Below are 19,776 nucleotides of genomic sequence, written 5' to 3'. Positions count from 1 at the left end.
CTGGAGACGTGCAGCTGGGAGCTGGTTGGACACGGAGCTTTGCTCCATGGCTGGTTTTCTTGCTGAGCTCTGCTCTGTCCACCCAGGCAAAGCCTGTGGAAATAATGAGCTTCTCCACTTGCTGATGTCCCTGTCACCAGTGGTGGCAAAGCCAGCCCTTGTGGGTGTGCTAGGTGACACGGGGTGGTGCACCAAGACCTCATCCTTATCCATATGGAGCAAACACCAAGGCAAGGGGACATGGGGCACCGCTGGGGTGGTGGTGCCAGGGAGAGTCACTGTGGGGCAAGAGGAGAACAAGAGCATGGAGACACGGGGTGAGCGATGTTGGCACCATGTCGGGGGACACTGGGGATGAGGAGGGCAAAGATGGGGCTCTGACACTAGTCATGGCCTGAGGAATAGGGTGAGAGGGCTGGTACTCTTGCTGCTGGAAGGTGGTCTGGGGCCATCAGGAGATGATCTCTGGTGGCCAGGAGTTGGTCTTGGCCAGGGAATGGTCTTGGATGGCCAGGGAATGGTCTTGGATGGCCAGGAGATGGTCTTAGGTGGCCAGGAGATGGTCTCAGGTGACTGGGAAATGCTCTTAGGTGGCCAGGTGAAGGTTTTAGATGACCACTAGATGGTCTCGGTTGACCAGGAGGTGGTTTTGGGGACCAGGAGAAGGTTTTGGGTGGCCAAGAAGGGCCAATCCTGCCCATGGTGCAGCCCTACCTGGTGAGGGTCTGTGCCCATGTGGCCTTGCTGCAGGGACCTGCAAAAGGGACCATGGGACAAGGGGATGGGGCTGCACAGGGTCCCTGCACGAGGATGACACATGTACCCTGGGCCTGGGGATCCCTGTGCGGGGACATCATGTGTGTCCTCCCCCGGGCTGTGTGATGCAGCGGCCACCTCCTGGGATGGAGACACTGAGCACCCATGGGCAGTGGGGGCCAAGCCCAGGGTCCAGCGTGGCCGAAGGGATGTGGGTGTCCCCCGTGCCCACCCCCTCACCATGCCGGGCCCCACTCAACCCTCCTCTCCCCCCGCAGCCTCGCTGGCGGCCACCTCGCCAGGATGAACGGGACGGCCAACGTCAGCCCCGCCAGCCGCAGCCACTACGTCTCCGCCATCCCGGTGCCCCGCGCCGTGGCCCATGCCAAGCCGCACGCCGCAGCCCCCCCGAGCACCTCAGGGCTCCCCGTCCCCCACAGGACTCCGTCCCCCCAGCCAGGGAAGGCGCTGGCCCCCGGCCCCAAGACCCTCAAGCCCAAAGGCGCTGGCAGAGCCGAGGGCAGGGAGGGCAGCCCCGGCGCTCCCCCCCGTGCAGGGCAGAGACACCCGGCCAGAGCGCCGGTGTCCCCCGGGAAGTGGCCAGAGGCCGCGGGCAGCAGGAGGAGAGAGGCAGAGGTGGGGGAGCCCACCGAGCTGCCCAAAGCCCCCCCAGTGCAGGGCAGGGGTGGGGGGCGGCTGGGGAGGTCCCCCGGGAAGGCTGTGGCAAGGATGGGGAATGAGCCCCACAGCGGCTCGCAGGTCAGGAGCCCCGTGTTTGGGTCAGGGGCCATCACCTTCTCCTCAGGCCCCCCACACAGCCACCCCGTCACCGCCACCGTGGCACCTTTCCAGTACCGGTGAGTCCCTGGGGACAGCGGGCAGGGGGCTGGGGGGTCATGGTGACAGGGGGACACAGGGACAGTGGGAGGGAGGTGGGCATGGCAGGGGTGGCTGTGGGGAACGGTGGGGTTGGTTCTGGGATCTCTGCCCCAAAAGAAGGGTTCCTGCTGTGTTTGAGGTGCTGGGGGCTCCTGGGGCACCCATGGGTGCCGGTGTGGGGCAGGCGATGGGGGCAATGGAGAGTGGGATGCCCTGGGGCCCCCCTTGCCATGGGACCATTGTCCGCAATCCCTGGCAGAGCTCAAGGCTCCGTGTCTCCATCTCCTGGGGTCCTCAGCTGGCTGCACCCCTGGTCCCCCACCTCACCCCCCCTCTGCCCCCAGGCTGCAGGAGGAGCCGGAGGAGGATGGAGCCATGTCCCCCGGTGACAAGTGCCCTGGTCCTGCAGAGGGACCTGACCCCCACCCCAAAGCTGGAGGCCTGAGTGAGTCCGGGAGGGTTTGCTGGGGATGGAGGGGTCCTGCTGGGGCTGTGGGGACGGTGACAGGGACACAGGCTCACGCTGGAGCTCAGACCCTCAGTGCCAGAATGGGAGCTGGGGGTTGGTGGGGTGGAGGGGGGAACCCCCACGCGGGAGGCGCCCCAGCTCCCCTGGGAACAGCTCAGCTGTGTCCGGTGACCCCTGTGGCCAAAACCCACACCCGGCAGCGTGGCCTCATCCGGGTGCAGGAGCCACGTCGGCATCCCCTGCGGTGGCTCCTCTGGTGACACTGCCGGGACGTTGTTCCGCTTGGCTCCTTTCCCTCCTCTTCCCAGTTTCCCGCAAGCTCCAGGAATGACCCATTTCCCAGGAGCCGGCACAGACCCAGTGCGGGGGCGGGCGTCGGGTACCGCTGGCTCCCCACACCGCGGGGACACCCGCTTTCTCGGGGGCCGGATGAGCCCAAGCTCCCCCCTACCACGGTGGGGACACCACAGTCCCCTCCAGCACTTGCTTTGAGGGGAAATTTTAGTGGGGGCGGCTGCTGGAGGGGGTGCTGGGGCGGTGGTTGCCAGGGCAGCGGCAGCGGAGGATGGCGGGATGCTCCAGGGATGCTCCAGGGATGCGTGGGGAAGGGCGAAAAGAAAGCCGGGAGTGATTTGAAGGGACAGAAGTCGGTCAGAGCCGCGGTGGCTCCCGGCACAGCCCGGCTCTGCTGCAGGGTCCCAGCACCGCCACCAAGCCGGAGGGGAACGGGGTTCAGCGCCGAGCCCCGGGTTGGGAAGCGCTGAAAGCGGAGGCGAGCGGGAGGATTTTCCGGGAGGAAGCAGGAGAGAGCGAGCCGGAGCCGGGCTGGCGTGATCCCGGCGCAGCTGCCCCGCTCGCTGGGGGGAGGTTTGGGATGAGGCCGAGCGTGGTGGGTGCTGGGAAAGGGCCCGATCCTGCCCCTTGCTCTGCGCCTCCCTCACGGCACTTTTGGGGCTCTGTTTGGCCCGGCCAGAGGGGCCAGGGGACATTGGGAGGCACCAGTGGTCACCTTGCTAGCCCCAAAATGACACGACACCCCCAGATTAGCCCCCCCACAGCAGGCCCTACACCCAGGCAATAACCTCGTAGCTCAGCGAGGGCTACAATAGCCCCAAAATCTCAGAGCAGTTTTGGGGTGCAGTGGGGTGGCTTGTGCACCCATCCTACCCCAGCAGCACCTTTTGGTGCAAAACATCCTTTTTTTCGGCCACCCTTTGCTGTCCCATCCAGGTCACGTTATTTCGGGGCTCCTCAGCATCACGATGGGCTGAACCCCAAATCACCTGGGGGGCCGTGTCGCCGTGCGGGGGGCCGGCCTGAGGGCCTCCCACCGCCCCTGGCCCTCCTGGCTCCTTATCTCGGCAGCATAGTGATGGGCTCTAATGCAATATTTTCCGGCGGTTGCCATGGCAGCCCGCGTGAGGTCACCAAATAGACTTAATTCACCCCTCCCGAGGGATGGGTAATTAATGAAAAATGATGATAACCAGATCCCACTCCCCCTCTTTTTTTCCCCCCCTCTTAATTCCCCTGGATCACTGGAGAGGCCCCACTGGGTCTGGGCGTCCTGGTGTCCCTTGCGGGGGGGTTCCTGGGGCTGCCCCAGGCACTTCCTGCACCATTTGGGGCGAAATGGGGAAGTTTTGCCCCCCCTGGGGATGGGTGTTGGGTGTCAAGGCTGGGTGTGGGGACTGGGGCAGGCGGGACGGGGGGTGCTTCACAGGCGGGGTGGTGGGACTTGGCCCCCCTGGCTTCCCCCGCGTCCCTGCCAGCACCCGGTGTGTCTGCGCTGTGCGGGGCTGTGGGAGGGAGTGGGCAGGCTCTGGTTGCGGAGGCCACCTCCGGGTCGGTGCGGGGGGGCAGCCCCTGGCAGTGACCATGGGGGGACCCGCGGCACCGCGCCTGCAGCTGCAGCCCCAGCCCTGCGGGTCCCGCACGGTCTCTCTGTCCAGGGGTCCCGCACAGTCCCGGGGTCCCGCACGGTCTTTGTGTCCTGGGGTCCCGCACGGTCTCTCTGTCCCGGGGTCCTGCACGGTTCCGGGGTCCCGCACGGTCCTGGGGTCCCGCACGGTCTCTGTGTCCCGAGGTCCCGCACGGTCTCTGTGTCTCGGGGTCCCGCACAGTCCCGGGGTCCCGCACGGTCTCTGTGTCCCGGGGTCCCGCGCGTTCCCGCGCTCAGCGCTGCACGTTCCCGCCGGCGGCGCGCGCCCCCGCCTCGCCCCGCCCCGCGGCGCGCTCCCCCTCCCCTCTCTCCCTCCCCGCCGCGGGCGCGCGCGCCGCGCCCCGCCCCCTGCCCGCGCCAGCCGGGCGCGGAGGAGGGCGGGCCCTTTTTGTTTGCCCCTGACATTCCGCTGGTTCGCAGTGTCCCGCCGGCGGCGGAGAAACGAGGTGGGGCCGTGCCGCTCGCCCCCCCCATCTCCTCCCCGTCCCGCTCCGCCCCGGTGGGGCGGGCGCTAACGGCGCTTCTCTCTCTCTCTGTCTCGCCCGGTGTGTCCTCGGTGCCGCAGCAACAGCAGCAGCGCCCGGCGGGTTAAATGGTTGCAGCGCGGGGATGCTGGGGAGCAACCTCAAGAGCCTTCCCGACGTGGAGCTGGGCGAGGAGGAGCGCGGCTACCGGCGGGGCCCCGACGGCGGCGCGGTGATGCCGAAGCGGGCGAAGTCGGCGGCGGCACCGGCGGCGCCGCGGGGCGCGGAGCTGCGCGTCTTCAAGGCGAGCAGCGCGGAGGGGCGGCTGCCGGCCGGCTCCAACCTGCGCAAGCAGAAGTCGCTCACCAACCTGGCCTTCCTCACCGACGCCGAGAAGAAGCGGCAGCTCTACGAGCCCCGCTGGAGCGACGACATGGCCAAGGCGACGGCAACGGGGGCGGCGGCGGGGGGAGGCGGCCGGGGCGGCGGCGGCCCCCGCGGCCGGGAGGCGCCCGCCATGTCGCGGAGCCTGTCCCGCTCCGAGCACTCGCTGCTGTCGCCGCGCCCCGCCGGCCCCGCCAAGCCGCCGCCCGCCGGCAAGCCCAGCCGCATCCCCCGCGGGCCCTACGCCGAGGTGAAGCCCCTCAGCAAGGCCCCCGAGGCGGGCGGCGGCGGCGGCGGGGGCGGCAAGTGCGACGACGAGCTGCTGGGCGGGAAGGGGCCGGCGGTGGCGGCGGGCGCGGAGGAGAAGCCCTACCTGAAGGTGGACCCCGAGCTGGTGGTGACGGTGCTGGGAGACCTGGAGCAGCTGCTCTTCAGCCAGATGTTGGGTGAGTGTGGCCATGGTGCCCGCTGGTCTTGGTGTCAGGGGATGGGGGCACGGCAGGAGTCCGGCTAGCTGGGGCGTCGAGGCTTTGGACACCCCAAGGAGGAAACGTGCTGGAGGCTGCGTGGGTGTCCCCTGCCGAGGGTGAAGGCGAAGGGATGCCGAGGGTGAAGGCGAAGGGATGCCGAGGGTGAAGGCGAAGGGATGCAGACAGGGACGGTGCCATCGGCCAGCCCGAGGGCCAGCGTGCAGCCTCCTCTCGCCCTGGCTCCAGGCTCCTCGTGAGGAGGAATTGCAGGTGGCGGTCGAGCTCGTCCTCCCCCATGTGTCTTCTTGGTCCCCCTGGTCTCTACACCCTGCCAAAGACCATGGGGGTTGCCCAGCCGGGTGCTGTGGCCACCCCTCGCCGTGGGGTGGCTCGCCTCACGATTGACCTTGGCCGCTCTCGCCGGGAGGCAGCTGGTTGAGGTGCTGTGTGTGGGGTCCGTGAGCTGATTGTGTTTTGGGCAGGAGGCTTCAAATGCAGAGCTCCCCCAAGGTCTTGGGCTCCGGCTGAAGAGCCTCCTTCAAGGATGCTGCTGCAGGGTTTGTGTGAGCGGGTTTCATCCTGTGCCCACAGGCATCTTGCTATCCTGGCGGGTTTGGTCCACGAGTCCATGCGGCCGAGAGCTCGTTGTGTGCATGGTGGGTTTTCATCAGAGCATCAAGTGCTGGCCCCTGGCGCCAGCCGTGCCTCTGATCTCGGCCCCACTGTGTCCCTCGTGGACCGTGGGTCTCGGTGCAGCGTGCCCAGCCCTTGTGTTTCCCTCGCGGCCGCGTGCTGATCTCTAGGAAACCACAGAGCCCTGGGAGCCTCTGCTTCCCATTGACACCCGCTCTCCCCTGCATCCCAACCGGCAGCGCCTGCAGGCTCAGCTGGGTAAGGACCGTGTGTGGCTTGCAGCTCCAAAGAGCTCTGTTTGGTCTGTGCAGTGTAAGAAGGTGGCAAACGACCTCTGCATGGTGTTCCCGGTGCCTGAGCTAGCTGGGTTTTAAGCCTGGTGGCTGCTGGCAGCAGGAGCAGCTGTACAGACAGGGCTGGGAGCCTTGGTGTGTCCTGTCCGTTCTGGTTCCTGCCTGGGACCCCCTTTTGGGTGGCCAGGGGCTTTTCTAGCGCTTGGAGAGCTGGCTTGAGGTGCCTTTCTCCCGGCTGTGTGTGAGCAGAGCTCTGCCGAACAGAAAGGAGAGAGATTCACCCCAGCTGGGGGCTGTGCGGGAGGTTTGGAGAGGTGGAGCGAGCTGGAGTACATGCCAAAGTCAGGCTCCGGTAAAGCCGTGCTTGCTGAGCCCGGTTCCCTGCTGCACACCCTACCGCTCCAGGAGCCTTCAGGGCATCACAGCCCCTGCTCCAGTACGGGGCTCTGGCACGATGTGCACGGTGTGTGCCGGCACACAGGCTCGGAGCCAGCCAGACCGTTGCTCTTGGCCATGCCCGGCCACGGGCGCAGCAGTGGTGTGTGTGCCCTGCCTCGTCCCCTCCCTGGATGGAGCATCCTGGGGCTGGAAAGCCCCGGGGTGAGCTCAAGGCCTGGGCAGGCAGAGTGTGAGGATGAGCAGGCTGGACACGTGGGGTCGGCCTCGCAGTGGGGTGTGTGTGGGCTCAGGCTGCCCTGTGGTTGCACAGCTGGGCTCATGGACATCCATCCTCAGCCCCAGTGCCGGGGTCACACCAGGTGCTGTGGGAAAAGGGCAGGATTGCGGGAGGATTGGTCACTCGTGGGATTACCAGACCCACTGGTGTCGGTATGTCTGGGGGGACTTCAGTGTCCCCTGTGATGCTCTGCTCTTGGATGGGGGTTTCCTCAGCACCCCTGAGGGAAATCCTTGCAGCTTCCCTGGGGGTACGGGACTGGCCCACGTGGGAGCGACTGCTGGTTTGTGGCAGTTGCTGGAGTACCGGAGATCCTGCCCGCGGGACAGGCACCCGTGCCCACGCTGAGGAAACCACGGCTTGCAGAAGTGCCCCCAACACCTGCTTTGGTTTCTGGGGTGGCTGCCTGGCCCCTGCCTGCATCAGCGCCTACTTTGGGGCTGCAGGGCTGACCTTGACCTTGGGAGGTGCAGAGTTCCCTATGGACTGCGCTTACCATCAGAAACCTTGATCATCTGGTCTGTGAGGGCCAAGCTCTGTTGGATCTGTCCTCTGAACCCCCCTGATCTGTGTATTTGCTGAAACAGGTCATTTTCCAAGATGTACGGACCACTGGGCTTCCTGCAGTGGGGACCGAGGGCCACGTTGGGACAATGCCTGGGGTGGACAGGGCAGGAGCTTGACTCCAGTGGAATGTTTTCCTTCCATGGAGGAATGTTTCTTTCCTTCTCACGCTCATGGAAGTTGTGCTGTTGAGTCACACCTGCTTCACCAAGCCAGCCGTGACCTGGCACGTCCGTGACAGCCCGTGTGGTGGGGATGCTGACGGCAGCTTGGAGATGTGCAAAGAGGGAACAGCGTCGCTGTGGTGGTGGCTGCTCCGTCACTTTGCGTGTGCTGGCAGCAGAACCATGGCTGGACCACGCTGAGCTTCTGGTCCTGACCCCTTTGCTTGTCGCCTGGTGCGATGCAGGCAGGTGAAACCTTCTCCAGAGTGACAGTGCCTTCCACAGCATCACTGCTCCAGGGCGAGGTTGTGCCCATGGTGGGGACAGACCCAGCTGGGATGAGATCCCACTTGCTCAGGAGAGTGGGCTTCATGTAGTGGGGCCAGCAGAGGGGCTTTCTTTGGCTGCTCCAGGGATGCTCGGGAGGGAGGGATGGTTCCTCTGACATTTTCATGGATCCCTTTGTCAAGTGCAACATCAACCTGAGCTGTTTTACCGTGTCTTGTGGAGGACACCCCATCCAGAGTGGCAGGAGAAGATGTACAAACTTGGTTTGTGCTGGGAAGAGCGAGCTGGGAGCATCTACGAATCTCGTTGTCCTTGACCTGCTGAGCTGTGTGAGAAGCCGGTGCTGGCTCTGCCTCACCCGAGCTCCGGCTGCGCCGCCACGCGAGACCTTGCAGAGCCCTCGTGCGCTTCTCGTCCCTGCACCTGGTGCTCATCTCCACCTGCCAGGAGCACACCCAAGCCTCTGCTGGCCAAAAATACGGTCTATTTAGTAGTGGCCAGATGTTACTTCTCATTCGCTTGCTGCCGCTGTGTCATCCGTTTGATGGCACCGAAGCCTTTGTAGAGCTGCTGGAGATGTAACCACGTTTAAAGACAGCAGCCTGCGCAAGATGGGAGAGGTCGCTGGGCCGCAGCAACCACATGTGCTTTGTAGAGGCTATTTCCATCACCCAAATTACACATTTCACGTCAACCAAAGACTGAGGCTCCTCATCAAAGCTGGCTGGCAGCTGAGGTTGCTAATTACACCAGTGCCCGGGCAGGGGATGGAGGGTACAGAGGCGCATGGCCAGCTTGCTGTGCAAAGCTCACCCCGCCCATCTCCACCCGCGGCGGACACGAGTGTGCAGGTGCCGAGGTGCATACGGGCGGGTTTGTTAGCACCGGTGCCCGGCATGATTGCGGCTCTTACCTATTGTCCCCAGAGCGCCTCTGCGATCCTGCAGTTACTTTCTGCAGCCATTTGCTTGGCCATCTCTTGCTGGATGTGCCTCTTAAGTGGCTGCTAATGGGCATAAGCGAGCGAGCGGCGAGTGTTGTGTGGGCCGGAGCCCAGGCGGACACATGTGGTCCCGGGGGATGGTGTTCCCCGAAATGCTCGCTGCAGGGGCCTCTGCAGCCCTGCCGAAGGCCGCAGGTGCAGCCATAGCCCATCTCAGCCCTTGGGCGCAGCGGGTGGCAATGCCACTGTCCCCGAGCGGCACAGCAGGGACACCCGCGCTGGGCAGGACGTGCCGCAGGGACCGGGATCCTCCGCGGTGCCACTGCAGGCAGGGCAGAGCGCGGCTGTGCCGAGGGCCAAGGCGCTGGTACCCGCAGTTGGGCTCCTGCGGGGAATGGAGCTTCATGTCTCGTCTGGCTGTGCGCAGGTTAGAAGGAAAGCACAGCGGAGGAAAGATGCTCGGCTGGTGTCTGACACATCCCGTGCGAGCGCATTCCCGGCTCCGGTGGAGACGGTCTCACCAAGGAGATCGCTGCTGGGGACCTTCTCTCCTGGCCAGGCGCACGGGCTGGGATTAAAGGGAGCATCTCTGCCCCGCGGCGTTCCTGGCCGTTTAATTAAGCACTAACGGGCCGGTCACAGCACTGGGCAGCAATCACCAGGCTGCCTGGCAGGAGAGTGTAAGGAGGTCAGAGACCAAGTAGCTCTTCGCAGCGAGGGGAGCGGGTTATTGCCTTGTAAAGCGATGCAACTGTCCCAATGTCACTGTCACGCTAAGGTTATTCCTCTCCTAAGGGCCCTGTGTGATGAGGTTGTTGGGGTGGGGATTTATTTCTTCCTGGTTGCAGAGCTGGGGTAGGGGTGAGAAGGAAAGGGAGAGGTCCGTGGTCATGTTGCTGCTTCCAGCCTGTTCCTGGGAGCCGACAGTGATCCGTCTCCTTTCTCCTGCTCTGGTGAGTAGGGAGAAGGTCTGGAAACGTGATCCGGGAGCCCCAGGGCTTTCCGCTGAAGCTCTTTGGGATGGGCCATGTTCCCACTGATGATGGCAGTGCAAAAAGTGCTTAAAAAAAATTAAATCCAAATTTGTCTTTCAAAGTTTCCCATGGAAAAGTGTCAGAGCACTCGAAGGCAAAATTATTTGGGCTTGCATTGCTGGGACAAATTCCTCCCCCAGAGAGCCTCAAAATTGCTGTTCAAATGGGGCTTTCCCTGTATCTTGCCCCCAAATCCAATGTTTGTCCACTGAGGAAATATGTAAATGAATGCAAAATTCTCTGGAGTTCTGGAAATGCTGTTTGGGATCTGCTGGTGGGATGTGACCGCAGTGGGGCCTGGGCCGTGTCCCCTCAGAGCAGCTGCTGGCGCCTCTGGGGTGGTTTGCTTGAGCAGAAGCGAATGCTCGGGTCCAAGTGGCTCCTGAGCAACGTGCTTCCAGCTTGGGTGGCACTGGGGGAACTGGTGGCAGCTTGGGGTCCTTCTGGAGAGTCCCTTCCTGATGGCTCGTGTCCCCAGCTTTGCGTCTTTGCCTTATGCTGTGGCACGTGTCTCTGTGCCCACAGCCCTATACTGGCACCAGTCCCCTCCGCCACCGCCCTGTTACATGGTGCGGGTTACCGGCTCATTCCCTTCGTGTGCAACCTCTTACGGTGCCAAACACCAGTGTCCCTGCTCCTCCCTGCCCACGGTCACTCGAGCATCCGAGGACAGCGCTTGGCTGGTGCTTGTGCCCGCTGCCCAGGAGGATTTGTTCCAGCTCGGTGCGGAGCCAGAGCCTGTGCCCTGTGAGGTGTGTCACCTGTGAGTGACACCAGCCTCTCGTGCCAGCCCGGCTGCCGTGGCCAGCGTGTGCCTCCCGGCTGAGCCGCGGGCCTGCCCGAGCGACTAGCAGGTTTTCTGTGATCTCGGGGTCAGCTCACACCTGGCTCTGCGATGTCCAGCAGACCTGGTGACACATCCTCTGAATTTGTCACTTGTCTGGTGCAGAGCATCCTTTGGGCCACCTTGTTGCCCTGCATGTGCGGTGGCAGCGATGTCCCGGCGCCGTGTGCATGTGCAGTGTTTCTGGTACTGGCGGCAGCTGCGGTTGGAGCCCGGCAGTGAAGCTGCAGCTCTGCATCTGCTCACTGGGTGCAGCGGGGACGGCTCCGTCCAGCTAGGGTGTCTCGGTCCTTGTCCTCCCCAGGCTTCGCACCTTGAGGGTGTCTCGTATGGGGCCATGGGGATGCAGGGCGTGGGAGATCACACACGGTGTGATTCTGCCATGTCCCCTACCCTGCAAAGTCACGTCCTCCTCTGGGTGCGTGAAGCGGCTGTCCCGGGGGAGTGTGGGGAGGGGTTGCCGGTTCCCGGCTGGGCAGCGGTGAGCTGGGGCGGGCAGAGGAGGTGCGAGGCGCGGAGGTGGGCGCAGGAGCGGGGCTCTCCCACGCTGCTGCATTGCAGCTCGGAGTCGAGGAGCCGAGCGCGGAGGGGAGCTGGGAAGGCAGGGGATGCTGCATTGCAGGGCTGAGATTAGACGCTGTGCAAATGGAGATGTGCCTGTGTCGAGGCGGGTGTGACACTGAAGAGCAGCGCCTGGTGCGCCCGCTGATCTGCTCGTCTTTCCTCTAATCCATTTCTTCCACGTTTTGTTTTGCTCGAGCGTTTCTTTCATTCCTTACGCTGGTATTTGCCTTGTCCAATTGAGGCAGTAATGTATTTTTTATTAATTCAGGAGAAGCGCCGAGATTCATCTCCCGCTGGCAGGAGCTGCTGGAAGCTGTGCCGGGGAGCTCAGCACCAGCGCCGTGTGGCTGGGCAGGGGTTTCCTCGCTCCCCGGAGCAGCCTTGCGGCAGGGAGGTGGCTCAGAGCCTCGCGGCCCCGGCACAGGGCGCAGCACGGCGGGCGAGCTCGCTGGAGCTGCCGTTGGGGCACGTGCCCCCACGCTGCCTCGCCAAACGCAGCCGCGTCCTGCAGCAGGGACACGTGTCTGCACCTTCAGCGACATGGGAGCGCAGCAGCGCTGCAGTGAGCGCGGGGTTTCCCACAACTACCCAGTGTAGGCATCAGTGATGCTTACTCACTCCACATCCCGCTTTGGTTTTGTGTCAGCCTTGTTATCCCTGTCCTAGAGCTCTCCCGCTCATCGAGAGGTGAGCGCGTTGCAGCCCTCCCCTGGCCAACGTACCTGCAAGGGGCTGGCCCGAACTATCCCCCTGAAATTACAGAAGGAATTTATGGCAAATCCAGGAATTAGCTCCTGAAGGTGTCAAGGCGGGGCTGCTCCATCCTTACGGTTTGCCCAGTCCAGATCTCGCCCCGTGGCAGCGTGGATAAGGGCAGGACGGCGAGTTGGCCAGGATGGACCTTCCAAAGGGGACCCAGGAGGTGACTTGCCGTCGGGAACTGGAGCTGAGGGTTTCGTGCGGCGCTCGCGGAGCCGCGGTTCCCTCGGCAGGTTGCGAGCCTGCCTCGCAGCCGCAGGTGAAGCGCCGGGAGTGCCGGGCTCCGTGCCAGCTGCCCTGCTCACCAGCCGGCTGGCCGCGGGTGGGAACCTCTCCTGCTCGGCGAGCTGGAAGGACGGCTGGCGGCCAAGGTCCTCTGCAGCCCAGGGAAGCTGCCGGAGGTTGTGGTTGTTCTCGTGCGACCCACGAAAATGGGAACCGCCTGTGGTGTGTGAGCTGGAGGGGGAGATGTCGCAATTGCAGCATAGCAGAGGGGTAGCACTGCGCCTTTAGCACCAGGGAAAGGCTGAACTGCTTTTATTTCTAGTGCCAGCCCATGTGTTTGGGATCTGGGGTTGCTCCATGTCCCACCTCTGCACGTTTTGTCACCAGGTGTGACATGACAGAGCTGGCAACAAGACCCTGCAACCAGACAAGCTTTTTCAACAGCACTCTGATGAAATGCAGCATCTTGGCTAAACCCAGTCCTTACTGGCTGTACTGGGAGCCCAGCCTGGCTAAAGCTGAGCTTTTGTGAAGCTTACACCTCTGCGCTTTGTCAGTGGGACTGAAATGTCCCCAGTGGTGGCCCTGTCCCTGTCCCAGCCCCAGCGCTGGGCAGCCTGGCTCTCCTGAGCAGCCGTGGAGCACGTTCAGAGCTGCGACTCAGGTACGGCTCGTCGCTGGCTATTTATAGCCCTGCGAGCTCTCGGCATCGCCGTGGGCTGGCAATAATTTACTGATGAGGCACTTCTCAAAATCACGCGTCCCTCACCCATGCGCAGCGCCGGCGTCTCAGGCTTCCCGCACCTCGATGTCGGGTACATCTTGGTCCTATGCCAGCCTGGATTGACACAAAAAGGAGTTTACCCCGGTGTTTTTTCCAGCCTGAGGGGCTGGGTAGCACAGCTGCGTGGCCCTGTCCTTGGCAGGACACTCAGCCTGCTGTGGGGAGCTTGGTGGGTCCATAAAACCCCCGTGATGGGGATCAACCCTTCCCTTTGGCAGCCCGGTATGTGGGTGATGTGGGCGCTGGTGGGGAGAGATGTGCTTGGGGAGCAGCGCAAAGGAACCTGCTGTTCAGACTGGGACCTGCGATGTTGAAACTCATCTCTTTAATGAACCCCTCAGGCTGGAAGCGTTAGATGCTGCCGGGGTTTTTCCAGTTCGCTTTATCTCCGCTTTGGCATTATATTTCCAAGCTGATGCAAACAAGTGGAAGAGCAGATAGCGGCTAATTCGCATCGATTGCCGTGGTGTGGGAGCTCCCCGAGGTGAGCCGGGCTGGCAGAGAACACCGCGGGCCGTTCCATGGGGTGAGCGTGTCCCTCCCCGGCCGCTTCCCGGTCTGGTGCCGCAGGGACACGCTGTCACCTCGCGGGTCCCCTCTCCCACATCCCGAGGCTTCTCCCAACTTTGGAGACAGCTTTGCCGTGTCCACCGGCGCAAAGGAACCCGGGGCTGGGTAAGGCAGGGGTGTTCCGCCGCCTGCGAGGTGCGGGCACTGCTTTGTGAGGTGGGGGACAGCTGAGTGTCCCCCCATGTTAAAACCAGGAGGAGAGGCATTGACAGATCGTGGCGGGGACCTGGGGCTGGGTGGTTCTGCTGGTGCGGTCACCGCGAGCAGAGGACCCACGGCCACCTAGTCGTGGCCTTTTGCAGACACCTTGTTTAACCTCCTGCCTTTCACTGCACCAAGCGACAAGAAACAGCCCCAAACTCCCAATGTGCAGAACAAAAGCAAGGGAAATAATAAATTCCATCTTCCTCCCCATCCCAGCAGGGAAGACGGACAATGTCCTGGAAATGCTGCTGGGAGCGCGCAGAGGCGTGTGCTGATTCCCAAGGTGGCATCACAGCACAGCCGGGCTCTGCTGGGCCTGGTGTGGCCACAGATCGAGAGGTGGGAGCGGATCGAGTCTGGCTGTGCTGGCGCTGCTGTCCTGTCCCACTGCCAGCAGCCATGGGGAGCCCATGGGGACAGGCTGGGAGCTTTTCTCCGGTGCTGCTCCAGCCCCTGGTGTGGTGGAAGGTGACTGCTGTGTGCTCTGCATCTCCCACAGACTGCGGGTTCATTTAGAAGTTGGAGGCACCCTGGACTGGCCACGCGTTGCACATCGGGAGCAGAGGTACCAGGGTGCTGGTAGTGGTGGTTTCTCTCCCAAATAACGAGCACGTAGACTTGGCGTGGGCTTAAAATCCTGCTCAGCCTGGAGAATGTGTTGTGCGATTGCTGACCAAGGGAAAGCGCCGGCATTTGCCTGACTCCAGCCGCAGACCTGAGTCTTTTGTGCCTCAGACCGTGCATAGCTGGGGGCTCACAGATCATCAGCGCGTTGTCTTTTGGCAAATTCCATTTTGATGGCTCACCTTGGGTTGATTTGAGGGCGGATGTGTCACTGTCTGGGCCTCCTGTCTCCCGCTGTCGGGTGGTTAGATGCATGCAAAAGCTGGCTGCATCCTGACCCCACGGCGTCCAGAGCAAACCCTGCATCTCCTGCTCCTCGTCCTGCACCAGCGAGGGGTCCTGTCCCCGCGGTGTCACAGCCTTGGTCCCCAGAGCACAAGAGGCACAGCCCATCGTGTCACCATCCCCAGCCAGCACAGCTGCAAGAGAGCTGTTACAGCCGGACAGATCTACCGCCTCCCTACAGCTGTTCAGCTTCACCTTGGAGGCCAGAATGTCCCTCAGCAGTTTCAGGGATGCGGGAGGGACAGCGTTGGTGTCCTTCAATACTCCAGGCTGGGCACAACAGCATTTGGGGATGGATTCACCAACAGACCAAGACCGTCTGTATGAGCAGGAACATCTGGAAGAGGCGCTCAGGCAGCAGCACCTTCAACCATCTCATTCTCATTTCCCTGAACCCTTTCAGCTTGTGCTTTCGCTGCGCTGTGCCAAACGGCATCCCGGTGCTGCCGGAGCACTAATATCCATCATCCGGCCGCGGTCTGTAGAGCGCTCAGAAATTTTGTGCTATTTTCAGTTAGTTTTCCAAGTCGAGCTTATTGGCTCGTGGGCATCTGTTCCCAGATGGAGAACATGTGGCCGGTGCCTGCGTGGGGAGGGGAGCAGCCCCGCTCATAAAGCAGCATGGGGGACGAGTGAGGGAATCTCTTCTGGAGCCTGCGAGATGCTTTTGGGGCTGTGCAGAGTTGGGCCCGGAGGTTGGGATTTTAACGCTGCTCCGAAACCCCTCTGCAAGCAGAATGTGCGTGTCGGCGTTGCTTGCGGTGGGAGGTCGCTTATCTGATGCTTATTAGTCGTGGGGAAAGTACAGGAACCTGGGGGCAGGATTAACTCTCAGCTCAGCTGCTGTTTGCACTGCTGTGTGCTTCCCAGCCCTGCTTACTTTTGAAAGTGAATAGCAAGTAATACATTTTCCGGGGTGATTTCCTCAGCAAATAGTCACTGTGCTAAAACCGGGGAAGCTCTCGGGGTTCCTGAAAACCTCCCCGCCTTGACCAGGCTGCGTGAGCGCTGGCTGAATGTAACGGCACGGACGGAGGGGAGAAAACCCAGAGCTCCAAATCAAAAGTACATTTGCAAAGCAGCTTTTGCAGCCTGGCGTTCCCAAGTGGAGCACGTTACCGCGGCCGTGCTGCTTTCCAAGCCCAACGGTGACCAACGGGGCGAAGCCGCTTTCCCTCTGCTCTGTGCTCGGTTTGCTCGTCGTTGCATTGAGGGGCCAGAGGTGCCGATTTGTTTTGTTGCTAAGCTTCTCGTTCCCTTTGTGGGAATAAAGCAAATTTTGTTTGGTTGGGATTCTCTATAGCTTCAAAGACGAGTCAAATCTGGGTTGCCAGCTTCTTTTTGTATTGCAAGAGATGCCTGTTTTCCATCGCAAACCATCCATGTTTTGCAGCTCAATAGCACATCCTAGACAATGGCTTTAGAAATCAGACGCCTGCATTCTGGACCCACAGCGCTGAGGCGATGCCAAGCGGCGCAGGGGGTGCCAGAATTCGTGCACATGGGGAGAGAGAGAAGCAGGAGGAAGAAAAACTTGCTCCGATGGGATGTTTCCAAGGAGATCATGGTAATGATCTTCCATTTCCATATAGCTTTTCATCCCCTTGTGGGGTGTTCTCTCTCGTGAGCAGACGTTACATGTGCGGAGAGCGCAGCAGCCGTCCGTACAGCGCATGGTGCAGTGGAGGGGATCAACCCCTGAAGCTGTGGAGACACCTGGGGACACCTGGGGACGCAGGACGCCCCCACCCCTTGGGCAGCACGTGTGTTTGGTGTCCGTGGCCGCTGGGCACAGCACACTGGTGGGTGTCCATGGCCACTGGGCACAGCACACCGGTGTAGGGAGCGACCTTGCCGCTGAGTAACGGCGTCTGGGAACGTCTCGGTCCTTCCCCAGAGCAGTGTCATGAGTGGGACGTGTCACACCAACCGGTGTCCAGCTCCGTGCTGTGGCCAGACACGCTCCGGTGCTCGTCTCATCGGAGCGAGAGCCCCGTCACGAGCTGCTCCGTTCTCCGCAATCTCAGCTGGGGATGAGGATCAGCGCCGGAGCAGCATCCCACACCGACACGCGGGGTGGTTTTCCTGCCTCATCCATCCCTTTTCCCCCTGTTCCGGCTGGCTGGGGGAGCTGTGTTAGCCGGGGGGGGCGCAGGGCTCTGCAGAGCGTCAGGAGGTTGTTAATATATGATATTCCCTCGTCCTTGTGAGCCCCTCTCGCTTTCCAAGAGGAGGAAGCAAGTCCGAGCTCTGCTCCTCCCCTGCGCGGAGATGGGTTTGTAAAACCCACAGTTTCTTCCGCTTCTTTTCTTTCTCTCCTCTTTTCCTGCCCCAGAATTTTTCCCTGGCTTGATGAATTTTTAAACAAAACCATGGTGAGGAGAGAACAGGAGAGAGCGGGGGAGAAATCCCAGGAGAGGACATGGGGATCGGTCCTATTTTCAAAAGCAGAGTGATTTCAAGTGGAAGTGAAAGTTTAGGGTGTGTTTTTCATTTTAAAATTCCAACTGATTTTAAGTCGCTTTATTGACAGGAGGAAATAAATTTCCTAATGCTCTTTTTAATAAACCTCAGTTTTACAAGTAGAAGCTGGTTTTGGAAAAATACCGTGGAAATATGGAAGCAAAAGGCGACCGCTGTGCCCTTTAATTCCTGCCTCACTGTGACGGGGGTCGGTGCCCCCAGAGGCGGGGGCTGAGGCTTGGGGGGCACAGACCGCCCTGCTGGTGCCCCCAGAGGTGGGGGCTGAGGCTTGGGGGGCGCAGACCCCCCTGCTGATGCCTCCAGGTTCTTGTCCGTCTGTCCGTGTACAGACGCCTGTACACTAGGGCAGATGTGGTTCCCTGCCCATTCACTCAGGGCACTGAGCACCCATGAGCACTGGGTGCAACGGGCCAGAATTCGGCCCAAATCGGAGCCCCCTTGCTCTTTGCCCTCCGGCTGGAGGGACCAGCTGATAACGCTGAGGAAGATGAAGGAGACAAGAGGGAGCGAGGGGATGGCGAGCGGCGCTGGGGCAGGCGGGGGGACTCGCATCACCAGGGAGCCCCCAATCTCCTCACCGGGAGGGCTCATCCTGCCCCATAAGCCGGGTTTATGGCTGGTGCTGCTGCCGGCGCTTCTGTCCTGGAAAAGTCATCCTCAGATTTTGAATCGGTGATGCAGCCGTGCGATACCGTGGACGCTTTCTGTGTGTGTGTCGGCCCCTGCAGAAATCTACCCCATCCCATCCCATCCCGTCCCGTCCCGTCCCGTCCCACCGCTGCTCTGGCCGGGCGGGTTTCTCACAGCTGTCAGCTTGGCAGGTAGATTGAGCGCTGTTAGCAAAACAGCTTAAATCCATCGCCTGTACATTTTGCAGAGCAGGGAGATCTTCTAGCAGATCTCATTGTGTTTCATACTGGAGCAGAATAAGAAACACTTTATGATAATTTTTTCAATGACTTTCCAATTTTTTTTTCCTTGGTAAGCTGTCTGCAATCACTTACAGTGTTCCTGAAGGGATTAATTACCCTCTGGAGCTCATTGTGTGCATTTCATATTCAGAACCGTTGGATGCGATGCCTGGCTTGGATCAAGCGGGGGGTCACATGGTGTTTCTTTTTTCATCCTTTTCCCCCGTTCTGTTCTATGTGTGGGGCTCCTGGGGTGCGCGCTCCCCGTTGCCGATTCGGTGGTCGCTTGGTTCATACGCCGCTCGCGATCACATCTGCCTCCCTGCCCCGCGCTCCTTTGTCAGGGGGAAGCGCAGCCAGGAGAAGACAAATCGCTTCCTTGTTTGAGTGACTTTTGGCTGATGTTTTCCCCCAGGCCGCGGTGTTGGCTCAGCTTTGCCTGCAGCGGTCGCGGCTCCGGGCTGCGCATCGTCAGTGCTTGAACGGGCCCCCAGAGCAAATGTGGGGAGAAGAGCCCAAAGCACATTGCAGCGCTGCTTCCCACGGCGGAGAGGGCTCGTCCAGCGCTGAGCGGAGGTGGGACATCTTGGAGGGGATAAATCCCAGCTGTGGTGCTGGGGAGACCCCACCGCGCCATCCTCAGAGGGTCACATCCCCCGAGGACGCTGCCTGCGGCACAGCCATGCGCTCGAGGCTTTGGCGGTGCAGGGAACAGCATTGTCTGCAGCCCGGCGGGGGGATCCCGAACCGTCCAAGCCGGGGTGTGCAGCTCGGCGTGCTCTTGGCATGCTCACGCGGTTCCTGCAGCACGCAGGGATGGGGCTTGTTGTTGCACAGGGCTCTCTGGAGATGAGCGGGAGCGGCCGCTCTCCCGTTTAACGCCGGAGCGAGCTGATGTGCCTGGGGGCTCGTGGCTGCCGTCACTGCACGTCACTCAGCCCTTGGTGTTGGCAGATGCGTGGCGAGGGTGTCAGCGGGAGCCGGCGCTCAGTGGAGAGCTGGGATGCCCCGCTGAAATCCCTCCTGTTGGTGCCAATGCCATTTTCAGAGCCTTTTCCCCCCTGCCCGTCCCTGGCACTGCCAATCATACAGTAAAACTTGCACTCACAGCAGTTCTTGGCGTTGAGTCCTAAAGCCTCTGAGTCCCTCCCATCACCAGGCTACCTCTTCCCAGCTCTGGGCAGGGGCTCTGGAGCTCTTGGTTCCTGTGGGCTGCACAGGGGACCTGGGGGACAAACGAAGGACATCAGTGTGTCACCGTGAGAGCCACCGACCCTCCTGCTGCTGTTCCTTCTATGGGAGCGCGCTGCAGGTTTGCTTTGGGGTGAACATCACCTTGGCAGCTGCTGGGGCAGAATGAAGGGACCCCAAAACGCATGATGTGCGCATCGGTCCTCAGCCCTGCCTGGGCTGCTATTGCAGATGCTGCCACGATTTTCAGGGGGTGAATCTTGCCCTGGTGCTTGGTAAGACCAGCACCCCCAGACCTCCCAGCAGTGCTCACCGGGAACCGCAGGTGGACGGTGACCCTAAGCCTCGCAGGGTCCCGGTGCTCGCATGTGC

The 19,776-nt window shown here is 61.9% G+C and overlaps 1 protein-coding gene across 1 annotated transcript in view; it reads left to right on the top strand.

Annotated features, from left to right (window-relative positions):
- Nucleotides 1–1,059: 1,059 nt before the first annotated feature.
- NAV1 (neuron navigator 1) overlaps nucleotides 1,060–19,776 on the top strand; it is a gene marked incomplete at both ends in the record, with an annotated part of 58,569 nt that continues 39,852 nt past the window's right edge. Inside the window, 3 exons of the mRNA XM_080358100.1 lie at nucleotides 1,060–1,613; nucleotides 1,980–2,080; nucleotides 4,612–5,340. Of these exons, the coding sequence (XP_080214226.1) occupies nucleotides 1,060–1,613; nucleotides 1,980–2,080; nucleotides 4,612–5,340 (1,384 nt within the window). The remainder of the gene's footprint in view (nucleotides 1,614–1,979; nucleotides 2,081–4,611; nucleotides 5,341–19,776) is intronic.

The sequence above is a fragment of the Nesoenas mayeri genome (genome assembly GCF_963082525.1).
Source record: "Nesoenas mayeri genome assembly, chromosome: 23".
Lineage (NCBI taxonomy): Eukaryota > Metazoa > Chordata > Aves > Columbiformes > Columbidae > Nesoenas > Nesoenas mayeri.
Note: the sequence above shows the minus strand (reverse complement) of the source record. Positions and strands in the feature narration are given on the sequence as shown.